Source organism: Octopus bimaculoides, chromosome 5 (assembly GCF_046866305.1).
Source record: "Octopus bimaculoides isolate indiv1 chromosome 5, ASM4686630v1, whole genome shotgun sequence".
In the NCBI taxonomy this organism is placed as follows: Eukaryota; Metazoa; Mollusca; class Cephalopoda; order Octopoda; family Octopodidae; genus Octopus; species Octopus bimaculoides.
The window spans coordinates 93837226-93860706 of NC_142932.1; the positions used below are offsets into that span (position 1 = coordinate 93837226).

The 23481-nt window shown below is 37.2% G+C and overlaps 2 protein-coding genes across 5 annotated transcripts in view; one reads left to right on the forward strand and one right to left on the reverse strand.

Moving 5' to 3' along the window:
• LOC106879152 (thymocyte nuclear protein 1) overlaps positions 1–19168 on the reverse strand; it is a 61712-nt gene extending 42544 nt beyond the window's left edge. Inside the window, exons 1-2 of the mRNA XM_089352647.1 lie at positions 19019–19168; positions 8681–8784 (exon numbers count right to left, since the gene is read on the reverse strand). Coding sequence (XP_089208773.1) covers positions 8681–8784; positions 19019–19067 — 153 coding nt within the window. The 5' untranslated portion in view covers positions 19068–19168. The remainder of the gene's footprint in view (positions 1–8680; positions 8785–19018) is intronic.
• An 82-nt stretch (positions 19169–19250) lies between these two features.
• The window catches only part of LOC106876242 (leucine-rich repeat-containing protein 56), a 37359-nt gene continuing 33128 nt past the window's right edge, over positions 19251–23481 (forward strand). Inside the window, exon 1 of one of the 4 annotated variants that reach the window (XM_014924726.3) lies at positions 19251–19567. The gene's annotated coding sequence lies outside the window, so the exon portion shown is untranslated. Of the gene's footprint in view, positions 19568–23401; positions 23421–23481 lie in introns of those variants that run through there. The other 3 variants (XM_089352646.1, XM_089352645.1, XM_052968319.2) reach the window with 3 other exon arrangements.

The following is a 23481-nucleotide window of genomic DNA, read 5'->3' on the forward strand; positions in this document are numbered from 1 at the left end:
GAATCAAGTCATAACCTTATCCATCTATTGTTTTCATAATCGGTCATAATGTCTTACGTTTAAGATGATTCCCATGCTTTCCCTGATGAGAAGGTTACAATTTTAGTATCAAAGATCCCTATGGATCACACAGGTTGTAATCCTTTGAAACATATGTAGGCGGGTGGCACATAAAAGACACCATTTCGAGCGTGGCTGTTTTCGTGCGGGTGACACGTGAAAGCACCCACTACACTCTCTGAGTGGTTGGCGTTAGGAAGGGCATCCAGCTGTAGAAACTCTGCCAAATTAGATTGGAGCATGGTGTTGCCATCCGGTTTCACTAGTCCTCAGTCAAATCGTCCAACCCATGCTAGCATGGAAAGCAGACGTTAAACGACGATGATGATGATGATGATGAGAACAACAAACATTATAATAGATGGCAGGGTCGGTAGTTTTCACATTTGTGTAATTTTTCAGATTAACACACGCATGATTACCCAAACCTAACCCTAACACTAAACCCTAACCCTAAAACCCTAACCCTGACCCTAAAGCCGTAACACTAACCCTAATTAAGTGTACGGGTTATACTGCTAGTATATATATCATCATCACCGTTTAACGTCCGCTTTCCATGCTAGCATGGGTTGGACGATTTGACTGAGGACTGGTGAAACCGGATGGCAACACCAGGCTCCAATCTAATTTGGCAGAGTTTCTACAGCTGGATTCCCTTCCTAACGCCAACCACTCAGAGAGTGTAGTGGGTGCTTTTACGTGTCACCCGCACGAAAACGGCCACGCTCGAAATGGTGTCTTTTATGTGCCACCCGCACAAGCCAGTCCAGGGGCACTGGCAACGATCTCACTCGAAAATCCTACGGGAGCCAGTCAGGCGGTACTAGCAACGGCCACGCTCAAAATGGTGCATCTCATGTGCCACCCGCACAAGAGCCAGTCCAGGGGCACTGGCAACGATCTTACTTGGCTTGCCGGGTCTTCTCACGCACAGCACATTTCCAAAGGTCTCGGTCAGTAGTCATCGCCTCGGTGAGGCCCAATGTACGAAGGTCTTGCCTCACCACCTCAGCCCAGGTCTTCCTGGGCCTACCTCTTCCACGGGTTCCCTCAACTGTTAGGGTGTGGCACTTTTTCACGCAGCTATCCTCATCCATTCTCACCACATGTCCATACCAGCGCAATCGTCTCTCTTGCACACCACAACTGATGCTTCTAATGTTCAGCTTTTCTCTCAAGATACTTACACTCTGACAGGTATTCACATTGACACTACAAGTCCAACGGAGCATACTGGCTTCATTCCTTGCGAGCTTACGTATGTCCTCAGCAGTTACAGCCCATGTTTCACTGCCATGTAGCATGGCTGTTCGTACGCATGCGTCATACAGTCTGCCTTTTACTCTGAGTGAGAGTCCCTTTGTCGCCAGCAGGGGTAAGAGCTCTCTAAACTTTGCCCAGGCTATTCTTATTCTAGCAGCTACACTTTCAGCGCACCCACCCCCACTACTAACTTGGTCGCCCAGATAGCGGAAGCTATTGACTACCTCTAGTTTTTCACCAAAGATGAGAACGTGTGTCTGTCTGTGTGAATCCTTAAAACTTCAGAACTACACAACCAATTTCATTCAAATTTTACATATGCCTTACTTTAGGGTCCATGTAGTGTTTTAGGCCAAAACATTTTTCAATTCTTGCCTACAGCAAGCCCAGTAAAATATCACATCTCCTCCACTATTGCAGCATTACGTGTCAAAAGTGAAACAATAACATCTCTCTATTGTAATGTCAGAGAGTTTCACTTTAATAGTTTCATTTTAATAGTGTCATTTTAATAGTTTCACTTTAATGTTGAAACTAAGCAAGCCCAGTAAAATATCACATCTCCTCCACTATTGCATCATTACGTGTCAAAAGTGAAACAATAACATCTCTATTGTAATGTGAGAGAGTTTCAATTTAATGCTGAAACTAATAAAGTGAAACTATTATTTGACATATATACAGGCACACATACATATATACATACTTACATATATATAATATATATGTTATCTATCTATCACACGCGCGCACACACACACATGCACACGTACCTAACACTCACAATCCCACACACACACGCGTACGCACATCCACACACCTACACCCACACACATGCACATACACACGTGCATAGGCGCGAAAAAATGCACATAGACCACACACAACCCCCCCATTTACACACAACGCACACACACATCACACGCACACATGCATACACACACACAAAATACACATACACACACATGTACAAACGAACTCACACACACACAAATGAACCCACACATAACTCCTACATACACCCAAGTATACATACATGGACACACACGCAAAAGACCACACATAACTCCCATACACACACAACAAACACTAACACATACACGCACCTAAGTATACATACATGGACTTACACATATACGCACACACACGCACACAGACACACAAATAACCCACATGCGATCCATAGAGCAAACCGCACGCATATACACACACACATATATACACAAACACACACGCACACACAAATACAGGCACACACTACAAGAAAAATACACTCACACAACATACACATACACGCACAGCGTGATCGATGTGTAAGAAAGCCGGTACAGGTAGAAGGGAAGAAATATAAAAGTTGCTAGAAACAACAGCCAAATCTCCCTTAAATCACAAAAAGTAAACGGAATTTTAAAAATCTAACTTCTGCACTGGAGAGTTCACATTGAGAAAATTCCATTGATGTAAAAATTTTTACGAAAAAGTGGAAAATGTGGATTTCCATAAACTTTTAAAAAGGCTTCACACAGACACACATCTTCAGCTTTATTATATTAGATAAGATAATATTTGCATAGAAAATTTCATTAAAAAATATTCATTTTTCTGAAAGTTATGACCTTCCAAAGTCAGGGGGTACAACTCTGTAGTTATGCCACATTGACAAACATGAGTTATATTTTATTGAATGATTTTGTGTACTTGCACATGTATGCGCTTGAGAGAGCGAGAGGGGAAGAGGAGGGAAAAAGGAATAGAGAACACGTGACATATGTGTATAAGAGCGCCGTTACAGGTAGAAGGGAAGAAATATATAAGTTGCTAGAAACAACATCCAAATCTCCCTTAAATCACACAGAGTAAACGAAATTTAAAAAATCTAAATACTGCACTGGAAAGTTCACATCGAGAAAATTTCATTGATGTAAAAATTTTTACGAAAAAGTGGAAAATGTGGATTTCTATAAACTTTTAAAAAGGCTTCACACAGACACACAACTTCACGTTTATTATATACTAGCAGTATAACCCGACCTTGTCCGGGTGTGACTTATTATGCCATCTACGATAAGTCTTGCTAGCTGAAAATCAACTAAAAAAGAAAGCCTTACAACGAAAAAACCCTTATGATGTAAATATGTTCATAATTCAAAAGACGATGAAATTAATAGGGAAAGTCTGAAGGCTGTTTTGCGTAAAATTATTAAGCATACGTAAATTTCATCTGTGTAATTGGCTATAGAAATGCTTGTGCAAAACAACTTTTTGCGCTGCCCTGATTATACATAGCAGGGTAATCCCTTTTAGCAGGAGCTAGGACGGCAATTTCTGATGAAGCAATTGCTGGCGATCTGTTGCTACACAGTTTTGCCAGAATTCTATCAGATTGGGCAGATGTTGATGCACCATTTTGCATTATGTTCAAAATAGCTTCAGGAATGTGGTGCATTACTGCAGTCTGTTGCTGTCATTTTAAACCGGTTGCTGTCTTTCCCCAGCAAACTCTCTTCTTTGGAGGCATAATCTATGTATATATTAAACAGAACAAAAGTTATAATAGATGGCAGTGTCGGTACTTTTCACATATCTGTAATTTTTCAGATTAACACCCGCACGATTACCCAACCCTAATCCTAACACTAACCCTAACCCTAAACCCTAACCCTAACCCTAACCTTGACCCTAAAAACCGTAACCGTAACATTAATCCTAAACCCTAACCCTGACCCCCTAGTGAAAATCTTGGTAAATTTACAAAACATTGACGAACATGAGTTATATTTTACTGAATGATTGTGTACTTGCACATGTATGCTTTTGAGAGAGCAAGAGAGGAAGAGGTAGAGAGGGGGAGAGAAAGGAATAGGGGTAGCTAAAAGTTTTCTTATGACTGCTTCTCTTCACTGCCTATTACTTCATTAGAAATCTAAGGATGCACATAAGCACATAATAGAGAAAATTGAAACGAATATGGACGACTTGCTCCGAAACACCACCGAGTGGGGAACACTTCTCAAAAATAACCTACAGTTGTTTCCTTCAAAATTCCTACATGCTTGAAATGTACATACATCAAGGTACATTTGTACAAAATTTCATGAAAAAATATTCATTTACCAGGTTTTTTGTTGCTGCCCACTCTTGAGCAGCCAACATACAGTTGTCCATGTGAGAAGCAGGGCTCTTCCAAGAGAAGACCAGCTACAGACAGTGTTTGACCCTGATGTTTGTTTATGGACATGGCAAAAGTCACACGAAGGGGGAATTGTAGTCTTCTGAATGTAAAAGGAATGTCTGCTCCTGATGGAGTAAGAGGAATTCTTGGAATAAAGACGTCATCCCCTTTTGCACATCCAGAAAGAATGGTAGCCTCGATAATGTGTGACATCATTTTCTAAATAATGCTCATCTGTTATGTTCGGGTTAAAATTTCATCAACATCAAAAATATATGAATTTTCATGGGAGTTATGGCCGTTATGCAAAGAATATAATTAAAAGCAGTGTGATTAAATAAGCATTACATTTGATAAGTAATCTGAATATTATAGGGTTAAATGCAAGAACACTGAGTGATGACCTCTAATATTTCTGTATTAGATCATCTTGTTGATAAAAATGCCATTCCAACTTTATAGCAGAGCGATTTAGCAATATGTACCTACTTCAACAATATGCAAGTGATCAAATTTATTAAAAAAACAAGAACAACAAAAGAAAAACATAAAACCAAAAAAACGACTCATCTGAATTACACAATTGAGGAAATGTAGAAATAAACAGAAAAAGAAATACAAACGTGGAACTATTCTTTTTGTCACAAACTGTTACAAAACTACAATAATAACAATGCTGTCTACTTCACAAGTTACACACACACACACACACCTCACATTACTTAATACTAAACCCATACAACTACAACTTAACTTTTGATCTCAATGTCTGCAAACCACCTAATATCTGATCGATTAAATCACTTCAATACTGTACCCCATATTTAATGTCCACATTTCCATGCTTGTGTGAGTCTGATGCAATTTGTTGAGGTTGATTTTCTATCCTTCTGTCCTCACCTATTTCCAAACGATGTATTATTTTCCCATCACCAGACTAATGTTTCATGAAAGACTGGAAATGAACAACATGGTTTGCATGATGGTGGCACTCACAGTCATCACATAATGGCTGTTAAGTTATGGCGTGTGCATGCATGCACACACACACACACATACAACAGACTTCTTTCAGTTTCCATCAATTAAATCAACTCACAAAGCTTTGGTTAGCCAGAGGCGATAGTAGAAGACATGTGCCCAAAGTAATGTGCAATGGGACTGAACTCGAAACCAAATGGTTGGGAGGCAAACTTCTTAAACCACCTAGCTACATCATCATCACCATTCAGTGTCTGCTTTCCATGCTGGCATGGGTTAGACAGTTTGACTGGAACTGTCAAGCTGCCCCAGACTCCAGTCTGGTTTGACATAGTTTCTAAAGCTGAATGCCCTTCCTATGTCTGCGCTAATTTCCAACTCATAAAGTTAATTGCTTTGATGAAGAACATAATATTGTGTATGTGACAAATATGAAATATATTCCATATATGTGGTGGATGGTAGTGTGACATGGGCATTAAAAGTGGAAAATGTGTAGAAGCTGGAAAGACATTTTTTGATTATGATTAATTAGCAGAGCAACATTATGTTGCATGAGAACTAGAGCATGCACGAACTGAGAAAGCAGCTGGGTATTAAGCAGATTAGTCAGTGCATGCAGGAAAGATGACTGAGCTAATATGAACATGTGATACGAATTGTGACAATGAATGGTGGGAGAAAATAAAATATACGTTGGTGGTAGAAGTACATATAACAAATGAAATCCAAAGTAAATATGGAAAGATGTATCAGATTTCAACATAACAAGGCTCACAGATGAGATGACACAAGACCATCAGTGGTGGTGATATCATCTTTTTCTATTGACTTCCATCAGACATAACAACGGATGCATCTCATATTGTGCCAACCCTTTTGTTATCATATTTCTGCTGAACTACACTGCTTTTGTTTTAATTAATCATAAAATAATAAAAAAATTTAGTAAAATAACTTTATCATTGTCAATCTGGTATTTGGAAGATAAATTAACACGAAATTTTGATGGAAGGTTTTGATTTAGAAACATTTTAAAATAGGAAGTTTATATCATAGAACCAGGAGTGGTCTCATGAGGGTTGGTATCAAAAGGGTTAATTTATAGGATTTGTGTTCCACTAGACATTCGGGCGAGATCGTTGCCAGTGCCGCCGAACTGGCTCCTGTGCAGGTGGCACGTAAAATACACCATTTTGAGTGTGGCCGTCGCCAGTACCCGCCTGACTGGCCCTCGTGCCAGTGGCACGTAAAAGCACCTACTACACTCTCTGAGTGGTTGGCATTAGGAAGAGCATCCAGCTGTAGAAACTCTGCCAAATCAGATTGGAGCCTGGTGTAGCCATCTGATTTCACCAGTCCTCAGTCAAATCGTCCAACCCATGCTAGCATGGAAAGCGGACGTTAAGCGACGATGATGATGATGTTCCATAATTGTTTTTCAAAGCTAATAACACTTGGAATCACTTCCTCCCAATTGTTCCATATTGCTTATCCATTCAATGCTTGCCAACAAGAATAAAGAAGGAAGTTGAGGTGACTATAGTGATGGCGATGATAAAGAGGAGTCAGGAGTCAAAACGCTTTTTCAAAAGTTTCCATATTTTTGAAAATTATCTTGTTAAGGACTCACCTATGTAAAAATGAGTGAGTGAACACTAAACTCCGCTTGCGAAGACCTGCTGAGGCAAGTGAAATCGAAATCGAACTAAATTTGTAGACTGGCACCCATACCAACGTCTCTTCATTGAACACTAAACTCGGCTTGCGAAGACCTGTTGGGGCAAGCGAAAGCGAAATCGTGATGGCACCTGTACCAGTAGATCACTAAGAGCACCGTCCGAGCATGATCGTTGCCAGAGCACTAACTGTCTGGCTTCCATGCCGGTAGCATGTAAATAGCACCATCTGAGCGTGATCGTTACCAATGTTGCCTTCCTGGCACTTGTGCCAGTGACACGTGAAAAGAAATTCGAGTGAGTTCGTTGCCAGTACCGCTGGACTGGCTCCTGTGCAGCTGGCGCGTAAAAGCACCCACTACACTTTCGAAGTGGTTGGCGTTAGGAAGAGCATCCAGCTGTAGAAACTCTGCCAAATCAGATTGGAGCCTGGTGTAGCCATCTGGTTCACCAGTCCTCAGTCAAATCGTCCAACCCATGCTAGCATGGAAAGCGGACGTTAAACGATGATGATGATGATAATGATGTTATTTCAATAACACATGAAGCTATAAGTGCTATTACAAAATCTTCAGATTGCTTCTTCACATATTTTAATATTCTTCAATGATCAACAGATACTACTAATTTATTTAACTTGAGACATGCAATGCAAGTGTGACTCTGTGGTAAGATGTTTGCTTCCAAACCACATGGTTTTTGGGTTCAGTCCCACTGCATAGCACCTTGGGCAAGTGCCCCAGACCAACCAAAGACTTGTGAGTGGATTTGGTAGAGGGAAACTGAAGGGCTCTTGTGTGCATATCATCATCATTTAACGTCCATTGTTCATGCTGGTATGGGTTGGACAGTTTGACCAGAGCTGGCAATGGGTGCACGCATGCGAGTGCGTGTGTGTGACTGTCTCCTTGACTTGATATCACATGATAGTTGTAAGCTAGTGTCACATCATGCAAACAGTGTCCTTCATTTCCAATCTTCTGAGACATGTCTGGTTATGGGGGAATAACATCTTACTTGGAAATAGGTAAGGATTGGTGACAAGAAGAGCATCTGGCTGTAGAAAATCCACCTCAACAAATTTTGTCTGACCTATGCAAGCATGGAAAAGTAGATGTTATGATGATGATGATAATGATGGTGACTGTGAAAAGCAGAAGTCTCAAATGGATCAGTACCAATGTTTCTCTTTCTCTTTTTTCTTTTTTTTCTTGTACTCTCAGACTCTCTACTTATAAGAAATTTCATTCCTTCACTTTTTTTTGTTGTCTTTTACACTTATCCCATCCCATTTCCACAACTTAGAAATAATCTGTTTTCTTCCCAAAAATACTTCAACATAAATATAAAAAGCAAAATTTATGATATCATCAACATTTTTAAACTGACTCTTGAAAAGCAAGGTTATTAGGTGCATGTGCAAGTATACATTGAGTTTAAATGTAAAGGAATGGAAAGAAAATGAAAACTGCTAGGAACTATAGATCGTATTACAGGGTAATAGTTGAAAATATATTCTAACCTTAACATCAACTCCATTTTCAAGCCTGGACTCTGGTTCAGATTTCATCAACCAATGGGAATAGGAAGTGGCAGGTTTCTTTGAATCTTTTTTACTTGCCACATCTAAAAATATAAAACGGGGAATAATGAGAGAGAGAGAGAGAGAGAGAGAGAGAGAGAGAGAGAGAGAGAGAGAGAGAAAGAGAGAGAGAGAGAGAGAGAGAGAGAGAGAGAGAGAGAGAGAGAGAGAGAGAGAGAGATTTCTGGTGACAAGAAAAATGAATCAGTGCTAATGTTGCATTGTTTTAAGGGCAGAGGAAGTCTGTGTGGCACCTTGGGCAAGTGTCTTCTACTATAGCCTCAGGCTGACTAAAGCCTTGTGAATGGATTTGGTAGACAGAAAGTGAAAGAAGCCCGTCGTATATATATATATATATATATATATATATATATATATATATATGTATATAAGTTTGTGTATCTATGTTTGTCCCCCCCCCCACTGTCACTTGACAATCGATGCTGGTGTGTTTAGATCCCCATAACTTAGCAGTTCGGTAAAAGAGAATGATAGAATAAGTACTAGGCTTACAAAGAATAAGTCCTGAGGTCGATTAGTTTGACCAAAGGCAGTGCTCCAGCATGACCGCAGTCAAATGACTGTAACAAATAAAAGAATACACACGTGTGTATATATGTGTAAATATAAATGTATATGTAAGGGATTATAATACTATCCATGTATAAGAAACTCCCATATTTTTTTAACCTAATTTTAGACAAACAAGGGTTCCTTATACACATTAAAATATGGAATATATGTAAATATATATGTGTGTGGATATATATATATATCTTTTACTGGCTTCAGCCCATGGCTGAGGTCATGCTGGTGCACCACCTGTATTTACATATTGTTTTTGGTGAAGCTTTTATCAACCCGAAAGGATGAAAAGCAAAGCCAGCAGAATTTGAACTCAGAACATAAAGCCAGAAAAAGTGCTGCAAGCATTTTATTCAGCATGCTGAGTGTTTCTACAAAAGTAATCCCAGTTATTATAGGTGCCCTAGGCATCAGCATCAAAAGACTTAACAGTTCTCTTATTGAGATTAGTTTAACTACCAGAGTTGCATTAATTCAGGAACAGCAGAGATTGTAAGAAAGGTCCTTCATATCTAAGGAAACTGGTTGTGACCCAGTGTCAAGGACATCGATTCTGAATGTAAAACATTTGTGCATCCATGAAAGACCTGTTGGGGCAAGTGAAAGCAAAATCATGATGGCACCTGTACCAGTGGAGCGCTAAGAGCACTGTCTGAGCGTGATCATTGCCAGAGCAGCTGTCTGGCTTCCACGCCAGTGGCACGTAAATAGCACCATTTGAACAAAATCGTTACCAGTGTCGCCTTCCTGGCACTTGTGCTGGTGGCACGTGAAAAGACATTCGAGCAAAGTCATTGCCAGTGCCGCCTGACTGGCCTTCGTGCTGGTGGCACGTAAAAACACCCACTACACTCTAGGAGTGGTTGGCGTTAGGAAGGGCATCCTGCTGTAGAAACTCTGCCAAATCAGATTGGAGCCTGGCGCAGCCATCTGGTTCGCCAGTCCTCAGTCAAATCGTCTAACTCATGCTAGCATGGAAAGCGGACGTTAAACAATGATGATGATGATGATAGACAGGTGCACAACACTACACACTGTCCAAAAAATAGCTCTGCTACAAAAAAACTTGCATCTTGTGCAAGACACTATCAATGCAATGGAACAGCTCAATCTTCACATGAAAAACATCCTATACAATAAGCATCTAATAATCTAAAACAACACAACTTGTGCAATATATACAAAATTAAGATCCAATAAAATAACATGACACCTTACACAGACCACACACAACAGAGCAAAGACTAATGAAACAAGAAACTAAACCTCATAACAAAACAAACTGATGTAGTACATTAACAGATGTCTATACCCCACCCCAATCCCAACAAAAATAAGAACAAAGCTGCACACATCTCATAAACAGAGATGTGAACTTTGTGATACAGTAGAAACTCATATGAAATATTCAAAGAAAAAATAATAATAACAATAGAAGAGATTTAGATAGTCACACTTCATAATTAACAACTAAGAAGATAAAAAACATATAACAAAGTGTGACTAGCCATACATTAAGCTGAAACCTATGTTAGTTCCAGAGAAATTAGACTAAAGTTTTCATGACTTTACATCCATTTATAGAAAGTAAAAAGAGGTCAGATTATTCTGAATGATTAATATTTTGTCTCAAGAAAAGGCAGCGAGCTGGCAGAATCGTTAGCATGCTAGGCAAAATGCTTAATGGTATTTCATCTGTCTTCACATGCTGAGTTCAAATTCTGCTGAGGTTGACTTTGCCTTTCATCCCTTTAGGGTCAATGAAATAAGCACCAGCTGAATACTGGAGTTGATGTAACTGACTTACTCCTCCCCTAAAATTTCTGACCCTGTACCAAAATTTGAAACCAGTATTTTGTCCTAAGAGTATCAGTGTCAGACCGCCATGCAGTTTAGTTCTACTCGCTTTATCATACTTTAATTTCTATCAAGACATGTTCTCAACCTGCCATATTCAATGCAATGAGAATATACTTAAGCATCAGTGTTCTAATTTGAACTTGCTGATTCACAAGGATATTCTTATTGCAATGATTCTTTAATATATTCTCATTGAATCCTAACATAGTTACAAAAATCAGTGACATGTAGTAGAGTAAACACCATCACCACCACCACTACTACTATCACACCACTGCCACCACCATTATCCTTGTTTTAATCTTCACTTTTCCATGCTTGTAGGGGTCAGATGAAATTCACTGAGACAAATTTTCTATGGCTGGATGCTCTTCCTGTTACCAACCTTCACCCATTTCCAGGCAAGGTAATATTTCCTCTAATTCTTAGAGCATAAGCAACATTATAATGGTAATGTTTGTTTATTATTAGTATGTGATGTCAAGACAAGGAGACACAGACACACAAGATATACAAACACATGTATATCATCATTTAACATCCTCCTTCTATGCTGGTATTGGTTGGACAGGAGATGGCCAATCAGAAGACTGTGCTAAGCTCCTCCTACTGCATTGGTATGGTTGCTATGGTTGGATTCCCTTCCTAATGCCAACCACTTTACATAGTGTACTGAGTGCTCTTTACCTGGCACTAACAGCAATGAAGTCACCAAGTAACTGGAAAGACAAGACCCCCTCAACTGAGTAGGGAATAGTATTGAGGGAGGTGGTTTTGTGCCAGGTGATGAGAGGTTAGAGCATGATGGGACAGAAAAAGGCTATCCTAGTTAGAGAGAGAGGAGTCAAATGAAGTAGTACAGAGGGTTGGATAGAGTGAATAAATAGGTAAGTTCATAAAATTGCAAAAGGAGAGTGGGAGATGGAGGGGAGGGAAATAAGTGAGTGTATGTAGGTAGAGGGAGGGGATGTTGGAAAGATATGTTGCAGATGAGAAAGACTCATCAGAGACATGTTATAAGTTGATAGATAAGCAAGGGTGTGAAAGGTGAGTGGGAGATAGTGAGTAAACATGGGAGGGGGAAGGGGAGGGTTAGGAAGATGAGTTGTGGGGTATGTATATATGTATACAATAGGCTTGTTTCAGTTTTGATCTACCAAATCCATTCTCAAAACTGGTTGAATCCTGAGTCTAAAATAGGACACTAACCCAAGATGCCATGCAGTGAAACTGAAACCAAAAACCATGTGATTATGAAGTGAATTTCTTAAAAAGACATTATGTCTGCACTTCTGAGGATGGTAAGTCAAAGGAATACAATAAAAATCCAAAATCCGAAGGTGCTGGTTGTGGGTTCAAACCACACTACTAGAGTCACTGTGTTGTGTTTATTGACAAGGTAAATAAATAAATCTATTTGTATCAGTCAATCAAACTAATAAACACCTACACCACTCTTACATTACTGATTAGTGTTTTGTAGTCAAAAGAGCATCAACTGTAAAACCAATTATTCCAATAATATACAAATGTCAAAATAAAAAGAAATCATACAAATGTTTACTAATAAAAAACAACAAAGAAATTCAAGTAACATTAACCCTGTATTACATATTCTTGTTAAATACACTACCAGTTTACTGATAACATCTTCAATCATCTTGACTCAGCATCAACTCATTTAAATCTTGCTTTCTAATGTTTAACTTGCCTTGTTTATTACTAAGCACACATTTTAGTCATTCACCTTCTGTAATCATAAGCATTATGAACGTAGAAGGGTTCATCAACAGTAGCAGCAGATTTTCTAATGGTTTTGACTGCATGAAACTAATTCAAATAAATAACAACCTCATAAGTGACTGTGGCTGGCAAAATCAGGAAATTCTAGGATATCAGTTATCAAGAAGAACTTTTAATTCAGAATACTATGTAGTCAAGTAAATGATTAGGTCTAGGCTCAAGAAAATCTGATATATGTGATGAAAGAAATTAACAGTTCTAACATGACCTCAGCTATCAAACACAGCATTTTGACATATCCACAAAATCAGCAAGTCTAACAGGTTTGATGAGTTCAGACCTAACAGAATGATTGATTCAAATGCAGAGCAGAAATCATAATTACACATTAGATATGAATAATTTATTCTTGCTTCACTGGATACAAAGCCATCAATCAACAAAATTCCCTATTTGACCATTAAAATGTGTAACTACAACCTCTAAATAATCATAAAAGTAGACAGCAAATGTCAATCTTTTCAAAATATGTAGCACATAGAATGTTCAGTTTATATCAGAGTATTTTTCTTTACAAAGACTTGCCACTTTTAACTTCACTTTCAGTGATATTTTTAGGAATGGCTATTTTAGATTATATAAAATTCTGTACCTGTTTTTTCAGCAAATAAACACATTCCTCACCAATCAATGACTTACAAACCCCATTCAACAAGTTTATTAATTACTGTTTTAAATGTACTAATTTAAGAAATAACTGAAGCTTAAGTTCTGCAATTTCAGGTATTTGTATAAATTCATATAACAAACATTTCACAATTGCTTTCCCCAAAATCAAAAACAGTGTTAACTTATAATACAGGTGCTTATAAACAGAAACAATATTGGTAGGCACGTTTAAATCCATTACTGTTCTTCAGTATCTCTTAGCCCTTTAGCATTTAAACCAGCCATATCTGACCCAAATATTCTGTTTTATGCTCAAACTGGCGACATCCAACCTCTCACACCTACCCTACAATGTCATTCTAAAAATACATAATTGCATCTTAAAGCTATGAGATAATGCATGATTAATTGAAAACAATGTAAATAAATAAACAATAAGTATTACATTTGACAGAGTAATCTAAATGCCAAAGAGTTAAATGTGTCTGACATGCAGAAGTGGAAGTATTCCTGACCAACCAACAGAAAAACCCTCTAAACACTTTTGAATGCTTTTTATTTTCAAACCTAGCCTTTACAAAACTATTGGACCAAATACTACCTTATTATGGCCACCAACATTCTCATATTACTTGAACCTTATAGCACTTCAAGGCAGCTGCTAGTTTTATGCTACCATCCCTTGTAGCAAATGTGCTTTAACTCTGACTTGTCAAAGACAGCTAAGCAGATGACACTTCACACACACAAAACCAAATCTCAAATCTGCCAAATAGTCCAGACAGCACAAGTGAAGAACATGGTGTATAATATTTGGGAAAAACTCACCTGTTCTACATATAAGGTGGCTTTTACCCACTACAGCAACTCTTGTCAGGTTATTATTCAACAATAAGGATGCCTTTCAAACTGCAGCCAGTCCTGATCTTTTGCTAAGAATTTTGCAGAATCTTCCTATCCAGCACTCATCAAGCAGTACTTCCAAAGAAAAAAATTTCACATTTGCAGCCCACTCTGCATTCAACTGCACAATGGACACACATGCAAAACTCCTTCCCCATCACCTTGAGTCTTTTTCTGTATTCAGTGACCACTAGTAGTTTCCACAAAGCCAGATCTATTGGAGACCTTTCCTATCACTTACTAATGGTTCATGTCCTTCAGACATTCAGGGAAGCAACATTATTACATTTGATAAAGACAATGATTATGCCTGGCTTGAGAATAATCAAGCTAAGTTGCCTACCTGTTTTTGCATTGCTTTGTCTTTGTTCTATTATAGTGGAAGCTACCAGTTAGATCTTTATCACAAGTGTATAAACTAATGGGGCTCTCACACCATCACCTTTAATGTACCAAAAGTTTTGGTTGTTGGCCACACTTTTTTTTGCAGATTAACAACTTGCTTGCAGTCATCACTACTGACACCAATTTCACAGTAATTTTAATAAAGGGTATAAAAAAATGAAATACAACACTTACATTTCACTTTTATTTATTTTATTTTTTGTATGACAGACTAGCAGAAAGGAAAGTGATTATTTATTAACGAGATAATTTTAGATTAACAATTCTCACCCAACAAAAAACTATATGGAAAGCATATAGCTACTTTGCTTGTTGCAAGATCAGTGACTGATTGTCATTCATTTTTCTATATATTGTGAGCTGGAACAAACTACTGCTGTCTCTAGCAGACAGGTGTCCAGCACTGAAATTGGGCAAAAATAGCCCAAAACTGGACAGCCTGCTGGTCCTGTTAAGCCACTAGAAGATGATAGGGGTCCATTCCTCTGCTTACAATATATATTGGGTGCAGATTGCATTGATAACCAACTAGAAGAAGCTTCCTCTTGGGGTCAAAAATGGTAGTAATGTCAGTTCGTACAGAACACTTAAATTAAGTGCAGATATGACTGTGTTGTTAAGAAGTTTGTTTCCTAATCATGCGGTCTCAGGTTCAGTCCCACTATGTGACACCTTGGGCAAATGTCTTCTACTATAACTCCAAGTCAACCAAAGCATTAGATTGCATGGTTCACATAATTGGTGGAAAATAAGAGATTGTTAGTAGATTTGGTTGATGGAAAAAGAAAAAAGCCCATCGTTTGGTATATGTGTATTATAAATATACATATACATACATATGAAGGAAAAGAGAAATAAAGAAAGCTTCTAACAATGCAGAAAGTTTTACAAAAGATCGTGGTAGATGGTGTTGGTGGTGTATGTTATGATGTTGGTCATAGTCACCACGATGTATTCAAGCAACTGTAGATTTTTCAGGTTGAGGCAGTGGATCAGTATAGATTCCTTGATATGAAGATTTCCTGTGTTCCTCTCTGAGACTGGTATGGAGGTATCTATCTCTTTGGCGGTTTTGCTGCACTTGGTTAAGTGTTTGTGGAAGAAAGACGTGTTGGCAGTGAAGTGCTCCTTCATTTGGATGTGGAGTGGTCAGACTGTGCTACTGATGTAATAGTTTTTTGCAAAGTCATCTAATCCACTCTCTAGGTAAATAAATGTTTTTTAAACCATCATTAAGGCACTGGGCAAACACAGAAGGGAGACACTACATGGTAAGGTGACCAGCAAAAATAGCAGCTAAATGCCCTCAAATCATACTCTCCCATCTTACAAAAGTAAGCATTCATTGGATAATGTAGTTCTAGATATGACTGTATATGAAAATTATGGGATACTCATAGGTTTGCTCAACCAAAGTTAAACAACAAAAACAAGGAGTAGAAAGCGATCATCATTATTTAATGTTTTTCTTTTTTTCTTGGTTGGCATGGATTGGATGATTCTCACAGACCCTCATCATTTGATACACAAGTTGTTTTAAAAAATTTTGGCAGTATAGAAAATGTTTTACTCAGTACTTGGTTTATTATACACCAATCATTAATATATTTTTTCTGTTCTATTATTGGTTTTAGTCATTGGATTATGCCCATTTTGGATCACCACCTTCTGGAGTTATTATACTGATCTGATGTTTATTCATTAAATGGCTAAATATATTTGAGTTGCATCTTTTCAAGAGTTTCTTCTTGACTTAAATACCACTAGGTTTGACCCTGGAGTCTATACTTGATTGTTTGACTTGTGAGAAATAGCATGCAAATTTTCCTCAAATCACACACTACAACCTTTAAAAAGGCTAGAAAGGCCAAGCTCAAATACCTTTGATTATGGGTCTGTGGAAGCACTACTGCTTCAAACCAACACCACTGGCCATGATACTGTCCTTTCCAGAGCTCAACCCTGACTATGCCAAACTCTTCAATCCTCTCTCTATAGGGATTTATCCCAATCATTGGAAACATGCTACAGTGTGTCCTATTCACAAAAAAGATAACCTCACTGACCCTGCTAATTTTGACCTATCACTAATTTTCAATATTTAAAAGGTGATGGAAACTTAACTACCACCTTCTCCAACACTTTTCTCTCCCCTCAGTGACAACAATACTTGTAGATCTTCTGTATAACAAGATCTACCTGAAACTTGTTCTCTACTATGTCCTGCCAGTGACCCTATAAGTTTAGCAAAAGCAATTTCACTGAATTGTGAAGCTGGAATTGATTTCAGTAACCAGTGTCAAGAGCCATGGTTACTGTTTCTTCTACATCAAGCATTAAGTCTAAATACACTCCTCAGTAACAGTGGATGGTTTTTGTAAATCCTATAAGTGGTGCCAAATAACCCTGGAACAGATCCAGCCCCAGCTTATGCTTCCATTGCCCTCACATTGTTGAAAGGGGTGCTGAGTTTGAACATTGGCTGTGGGAAGATACAATCTCCCAACAAAATATTTCTTCTGGGGACATTGTGCAGTGTTGCTACTCTGCTCTCCACCTCTTCCTTGGAACAAACCAGTTTTGCACTTTTTGGCTTACCGAGGAGGTCAGCTATGAACTGGAAGGATTGTTTAAAAAGGCCTTTCTTTGCTTTCACCTATATCTCTCTCTCTCTCTGTTTTTTCCAGAACGACTCTGTTCTGTGAAGCTGGAATGGATTTCTTTCTTAAGTCTGAGCTAAGATAGTTTCAAGCCACTTTTTCTTTATCTGCTTTTTCCCACTTTTTCTTCATCTGTCTCAGCTGTTTCCTCAATTCAGCAAGCTGGTGTTGCCTCCTGCTGGGACCATGCTGCTTGTTAGTTTTTCCTTCCTTCATATCAAAGGCATCTTGGAATGCCTGGTGCACCAATTGTGCCATGGTCCTTATCTTTCTAATAGCATCCCTTTTCAGAATGTTGTCCAAGTTCCTGTCCAACTGAGCCCACCACAGATCTGTTACTCGGGAAATTCAGACGTAGTTTGTTCTCAGAGCCCTCAAGGCTTTCAGATTCAGTTGCTCTTTTTGTGCAATAAGCAAGTTGATTTGAGAGGCCCTGGTCCTCCTCTTCTGATAAGCAGTTCTAATACTCCCATATGGCTTTGGGGTAGTATCCAATGACTTGTATTGTAGTTGCTTACTGCATTTCAATTTACTTAGATGAACTTTCATGTCACATTCACTCCTATATACTCGTCTTGTGTCCAGTTACATAGACCGAAAACTCTTGTTCAAATTGTTAACCATGTGTTCTATCTTTTTCTGCAGATTATCCTCCTCACACCTCAGTCTGCCTTGAGGTATTCTATCTGACCCCAACACTGCCGTCTAAGCTGTCGTCCATTTTTTCATGGATATCAGTAGGTTTCCTCCAACGGTCACAACATTACAGATAAAATAAATATCGGAGACGCTTTGCCTAACACAGAAACTGCAGGATGTAGTTAGAAGTATTGCAATGTCAGAAATCTTTCTGTATGATTAACAGATATCACTGGGTCATAAGCGTTCCATTTCCGGTCTCTTGCCTTCTACAGGCACTGCCATATAATATATCCCCCTATCTCTAGATCCTTCATTTTTCCTTCGATATCTTCAACCAAAAGATCGCCCTCGTATTTTTTAGCGCATGTTAAAAAAAAATCAATCTTGGACTATGATTATTAGGTTCTGAATCTGGTGTGCAAAACAAAAATCTGAAGAAATAATTTTAAAAGGAAGTAAAGAGGTTTAAATCACGCTTAAACAAAAGTGCCTGTAATTCAGCATGTTATATATGAAAACGGAGGATATATATCAAAAGAGATATAAGGATTGGGCGATTGCTTTATTGTTTACACATATAAAAATGGGCGAAGGTAAAGAATACGTACACCCGGTGTTTAGGGTTTTTGTTACGCCGAAAGCGGGTAGTGTACGTATTCTTTACTTTCGCGATGTAAATTGGTGTAGTGAAAAGGACACAACATTTAAACGAGATAGTTTACGTAAAACAGTCACCGAAAGAAATTTTGATCTATCACAACTGCTCCTGCTCTAGATGAAATATAAATATAGTTTGTAGCCTTTTTCTTACCATTACTTTTAGTTGTTTTTAATTTCTTCTTCGGTGGCATCACGCTCATGTAACGCTTAAACAGACTAAAAATATTTCCCGCCACAAGCTAATGTTATATAACTTTACACTGTTTCGAAGTAATTAAAAACAGATGTTTTCTTCTCAAATTCATTTCCTTTTATTAAATAATTTAATTCTTATACAGAACAGAAATCAATTTTATAATTATTTCAGATATACAAATTTGTACGACACTATAGTAAATGGTTGTTGCTTGGCAACGACCCGGTTGCTATGATCGCTGCCGGACGATAAGCAGAGAAATGCTAACATTTAGAACGAAAATTCTTCACCTGCCAAGATGTGAATTAAACAAAATTATTTACATTTTAGGAGGAAGTGGTAAAACCAACTAAGATCATACAGTTTTTCCTATTTTAAAAATAATTTACTAAGGTTATTTATCATCTAATGTTGACTTGATATATTTCTATTTGTAAATTTATAACTCCACAAATGTCTTAAGACAAAATATGTGATAAACCAAATTTACTCTTTTTTGGGGGGGTAAGTAAACATTTTAAAAATTCATTGTTTCCCTTGTCTTTTACTGTAATTTCAAATATTACTCCGATTTGCTTAAAATTACTTTGTAATCTTAAAAAATGCATAAACATGGACTTCATTACTTTCTCCGCTCTATAAACCCAAAGCTTTATGGAAAATATTGAGACAAAATAAAAAGAAGTTGCTTTTGGTAGTTGCTACAGGTTGTTAAACAATATGAGTTAAGAGAATTTTATTGCTTTACTTGTAAGTTAGGTGTTTTATGAACGGTAATCTCTAACTAGGTAAAGTTTTATTGTAAATTACTGACTTCTTAATCGTAAATATTTTCTTTGTTTTTTTAATGTCCCACAATGTATATGGATTACGAAATTACAATGGTGGGGGGGGGGGGTGCCCTAGTTCTGAATACTTTGACCCAGGTATGTTGGTACATACCCTGTTAATAATATTTAAGTTTTTATGTAGAGAAAGAACGTAACTTTAAAAAAGTAAACAACAAAAATAGTTTTAAAAAATAGAGTTAAAAATGAAAACCATTTAAAAAGGAAATGGAAGTGCCTGCGCATTTACTGCACATTGCACCATGATACTAAAAATTTATGAAGCATTCGATGATAGTTGTGGCCTTACCATAGGTGATTGATGCTGATGTACTGTAACAGTCAGTTACCCTCATGAACATCATCTAATATTTCAGAGAGATGGAATACTAATAAAATCGAAGATTGCTTTGTCAGTGGCGCTGCTCTTCCAAACACCACATATTCCAAATGTAATTTATCAACAAATTTGAGTATTTTTGTCTTATTTCTTCCCTTCACTGCAGTGTTAAGGATATATGACAAAACAAAAGATGCTCTAACAGTGGTGTTCTAGATGAGGCATTTGCTTCATGCCTTGGAGAAAAGAGTGGGTCTCTGGGAATCTCTTCCCACTGTCCCTGAAGAAGCTTCAGGATTAAGGGAATATTTACTCTGATCAGGACTCATTTAATAATTAAATTTAGTTTACTGTGATGAGCAAAGCAACTTACATTCAGTTGAGTTGATTTACCCTTCCCTGAAACTAACAATTCAAATCCTTTTCATAGTTGTAGAGTTTCATTTACTTACTTATTAGAAAGGGGACTATGCTACCCATCAAAAAGAAGCAAGCATAAATGGGAGAAACAAGGAAGAGTAAGATAGGAACTTTTGTATTATATATGTATGTGTTCTGAACAAGTAACCTCCACAAAGAGCAGCTACTGTTTTCTGTCCCAGAGAAATCCATTCAGTTTATTATGCTTGGGTTTTCATTGATGTCAGAATCAGTACACTCTCACCAATGTTCTCTGCCTTTATGCATGTGTCTACTTTCATGTCAATGTACTTATTTATGTATATTACCTTCCCAGATTATCTATCTTACCCATTACTCTCAAGTAAATATGACATGGTTCTTGTACCATACTTTTGCTAACTGCTATTGGTATTTATGTAGTTACAAGCAGATGTATGACATATCCTCAAACAGACAGAAACAACACAAAATAATGTATCTTGCTCATATATAATCAAACTCATGGCTTTATGATCGTTAGTCACTGATCAGAATTAATGATTATGTGGCAATTTTTTTATATGATACTGTTTTGGTCTTTTATGCATTAAGTATTTGGATGGGACTCTTTTTTAATCCCATAGAATTAACCTTAAGAACTGAGATGTTATATACTTATTGGAACTTCATAATGGACATTTTATCAATAAACACTATGTATTTCAACTATATACATGTGTGTGTGTGTGTGAATGTTTACAATTTATGCAGATTTACAGCACTGTTTGCAGCTCAACTACAAGTGGTGACATCATATGTGGTTGAGTTGTTACAGGTGACATTTGATGACATTTCCTGTCAACATCTCATCTGCTAGTTTTGTACTTGTGAATTCCACTGAAATAAAATATCACTTACTGTAAAAATCCTGCTTCAGATATTCCTTCCCCAATTTGTCTAAGCACAATTAGCATAGAAAAACTAATGTTAAATGAACAAGCTAAAGATACATACACTTCTCTCAGATAATTAACTCTGAGTGTTTCATCTGTTTGGCTATCAACTGGTACCAAATATACATTTTGAAAATTTCTGTATTAACCAACACTGATAACATAGGGGAAAATGGAGATAGAGAAATAAATAATATTTGAAGGTTTCAAATTTTATTGAACAATAAATCTTGATTATTCTGTCAAAAACTGATAATTTATACAGTTATATTATTATTCATGTAATTAATGTGGAGGTGCATGGCTTAGTGGTTAGGGCGGCTGACAAAAATGAGTAGTACCTGTATTTCAAAGAGCCAGCCTTGTCACACTGTGTGTCACGCTGAATCTACCTGAGAACTATGTTAAGGGTACACGTGTCTGTGGAGTGCTCAGCCACTTGCACGTTAATTTCACGAGTAAGCTGTTCTGTTGATCATATCAGCTGGGACCCTCATCGTCGTAACCGACGGAATGCTCCTACTACTACTAATGTGGAGAGCAATAAAGAGCTAACTAGAAATATTTATAAAGTGAGGAAAAACAATATTAATTAATTGCTAATATTTTCTTGGGTTAGTACAGGAGACAAATCTTAGTCCTGACATATTTTAGTCTTATTCTCATCTCATCTGCAAAGCATAGACTTCCCTATACTTGATGAAAGAATCACCAAGTAAATGAACATGAATGTACAGTAATTTGTTGACACAGAAAAACAGAACAACTTAAAGATGGTGTCTAAATTTGGTATCCTAATAACTTACTGAATTAAATTCACATAAAATAGTTGGACTTAAGAAGGAGATACCTCCATAAAACATTTTACTGTAATTGTATATACTATAATGGCTCAAATACTTAAAAACTGCTCAACTTAATGACCACAGCATGGTCAACAGTTTATGCTAATAATTTGTATATCTAGGATTGAATCAAATATGACTAAGTTAGAAAGCTACAAACTGAAACTACAGTTGCTAAAACTGTTATATTATTTAATTGCCTTAAGCAATCAAAGAGAGATTGGTTATTTTTTATTATATTTATAATGGTTCAAGGAAACAAGTTCATTCATGTTCTAATATTGACTGTTTTTTTCCCCTGTGAGGTGATATAAACCATTGTACAAAGATTTGGATTTTGTCTGACAAGCAATCATCATTATTTACATAAGCATTAGAAATTCCACCTCATTACTGAATTTACAAAGTTTAACTGTGAGGTGGAGGAACAAAAACCTTCAGAAAAGCATTTAGCAAAGAATCATGAAAACTGAATAAGTAGTAGCATTAATTTGTGTTATTATTGAGTCTCAGGGTGACTTGTGAAACAGCTAACAAATCAAAATGTTTGGAAGAGATCCAATAAATTATTTTTCATTTTGATCTGAGATTTATATTACATACCCTTATCATTTCAGAATTGTTTGTGTAGCATTCAGTGTAAAAGTTAGGACATGTCACATCTAGTTTGCTGTCAAATATAGTTTTGTATATCTGATGATGGCAATAGATCAGGGTGTAGGTTTGGCTTGGCCTGTGCAGGTTAGACATGTTTGTTTGAGATTTATTAGTAAAGAGGCAGGTAATTCAGCAAGATTGTGTCATCTCTTGAATAGAAAAATAAGAAATGGAATTTAGTAAATTCGATGAATGTTGTGCCAATTAAACCAGGATGGAAAATCAATACATTGAGAAACAATCATTTCTATCTTTGACAAAATATAAAAATCTTTTCAAAAGCTACAAGGATAATTTGGTAGCAAATGTCATATCAATTTACTTGACTGTGATTTTAATTTACTGAATTCTGAGGTATGTAGTATAAAGTTGGGATCTTTTTTAAAACGGGGGTCACATTTTTCATTAACGAAAC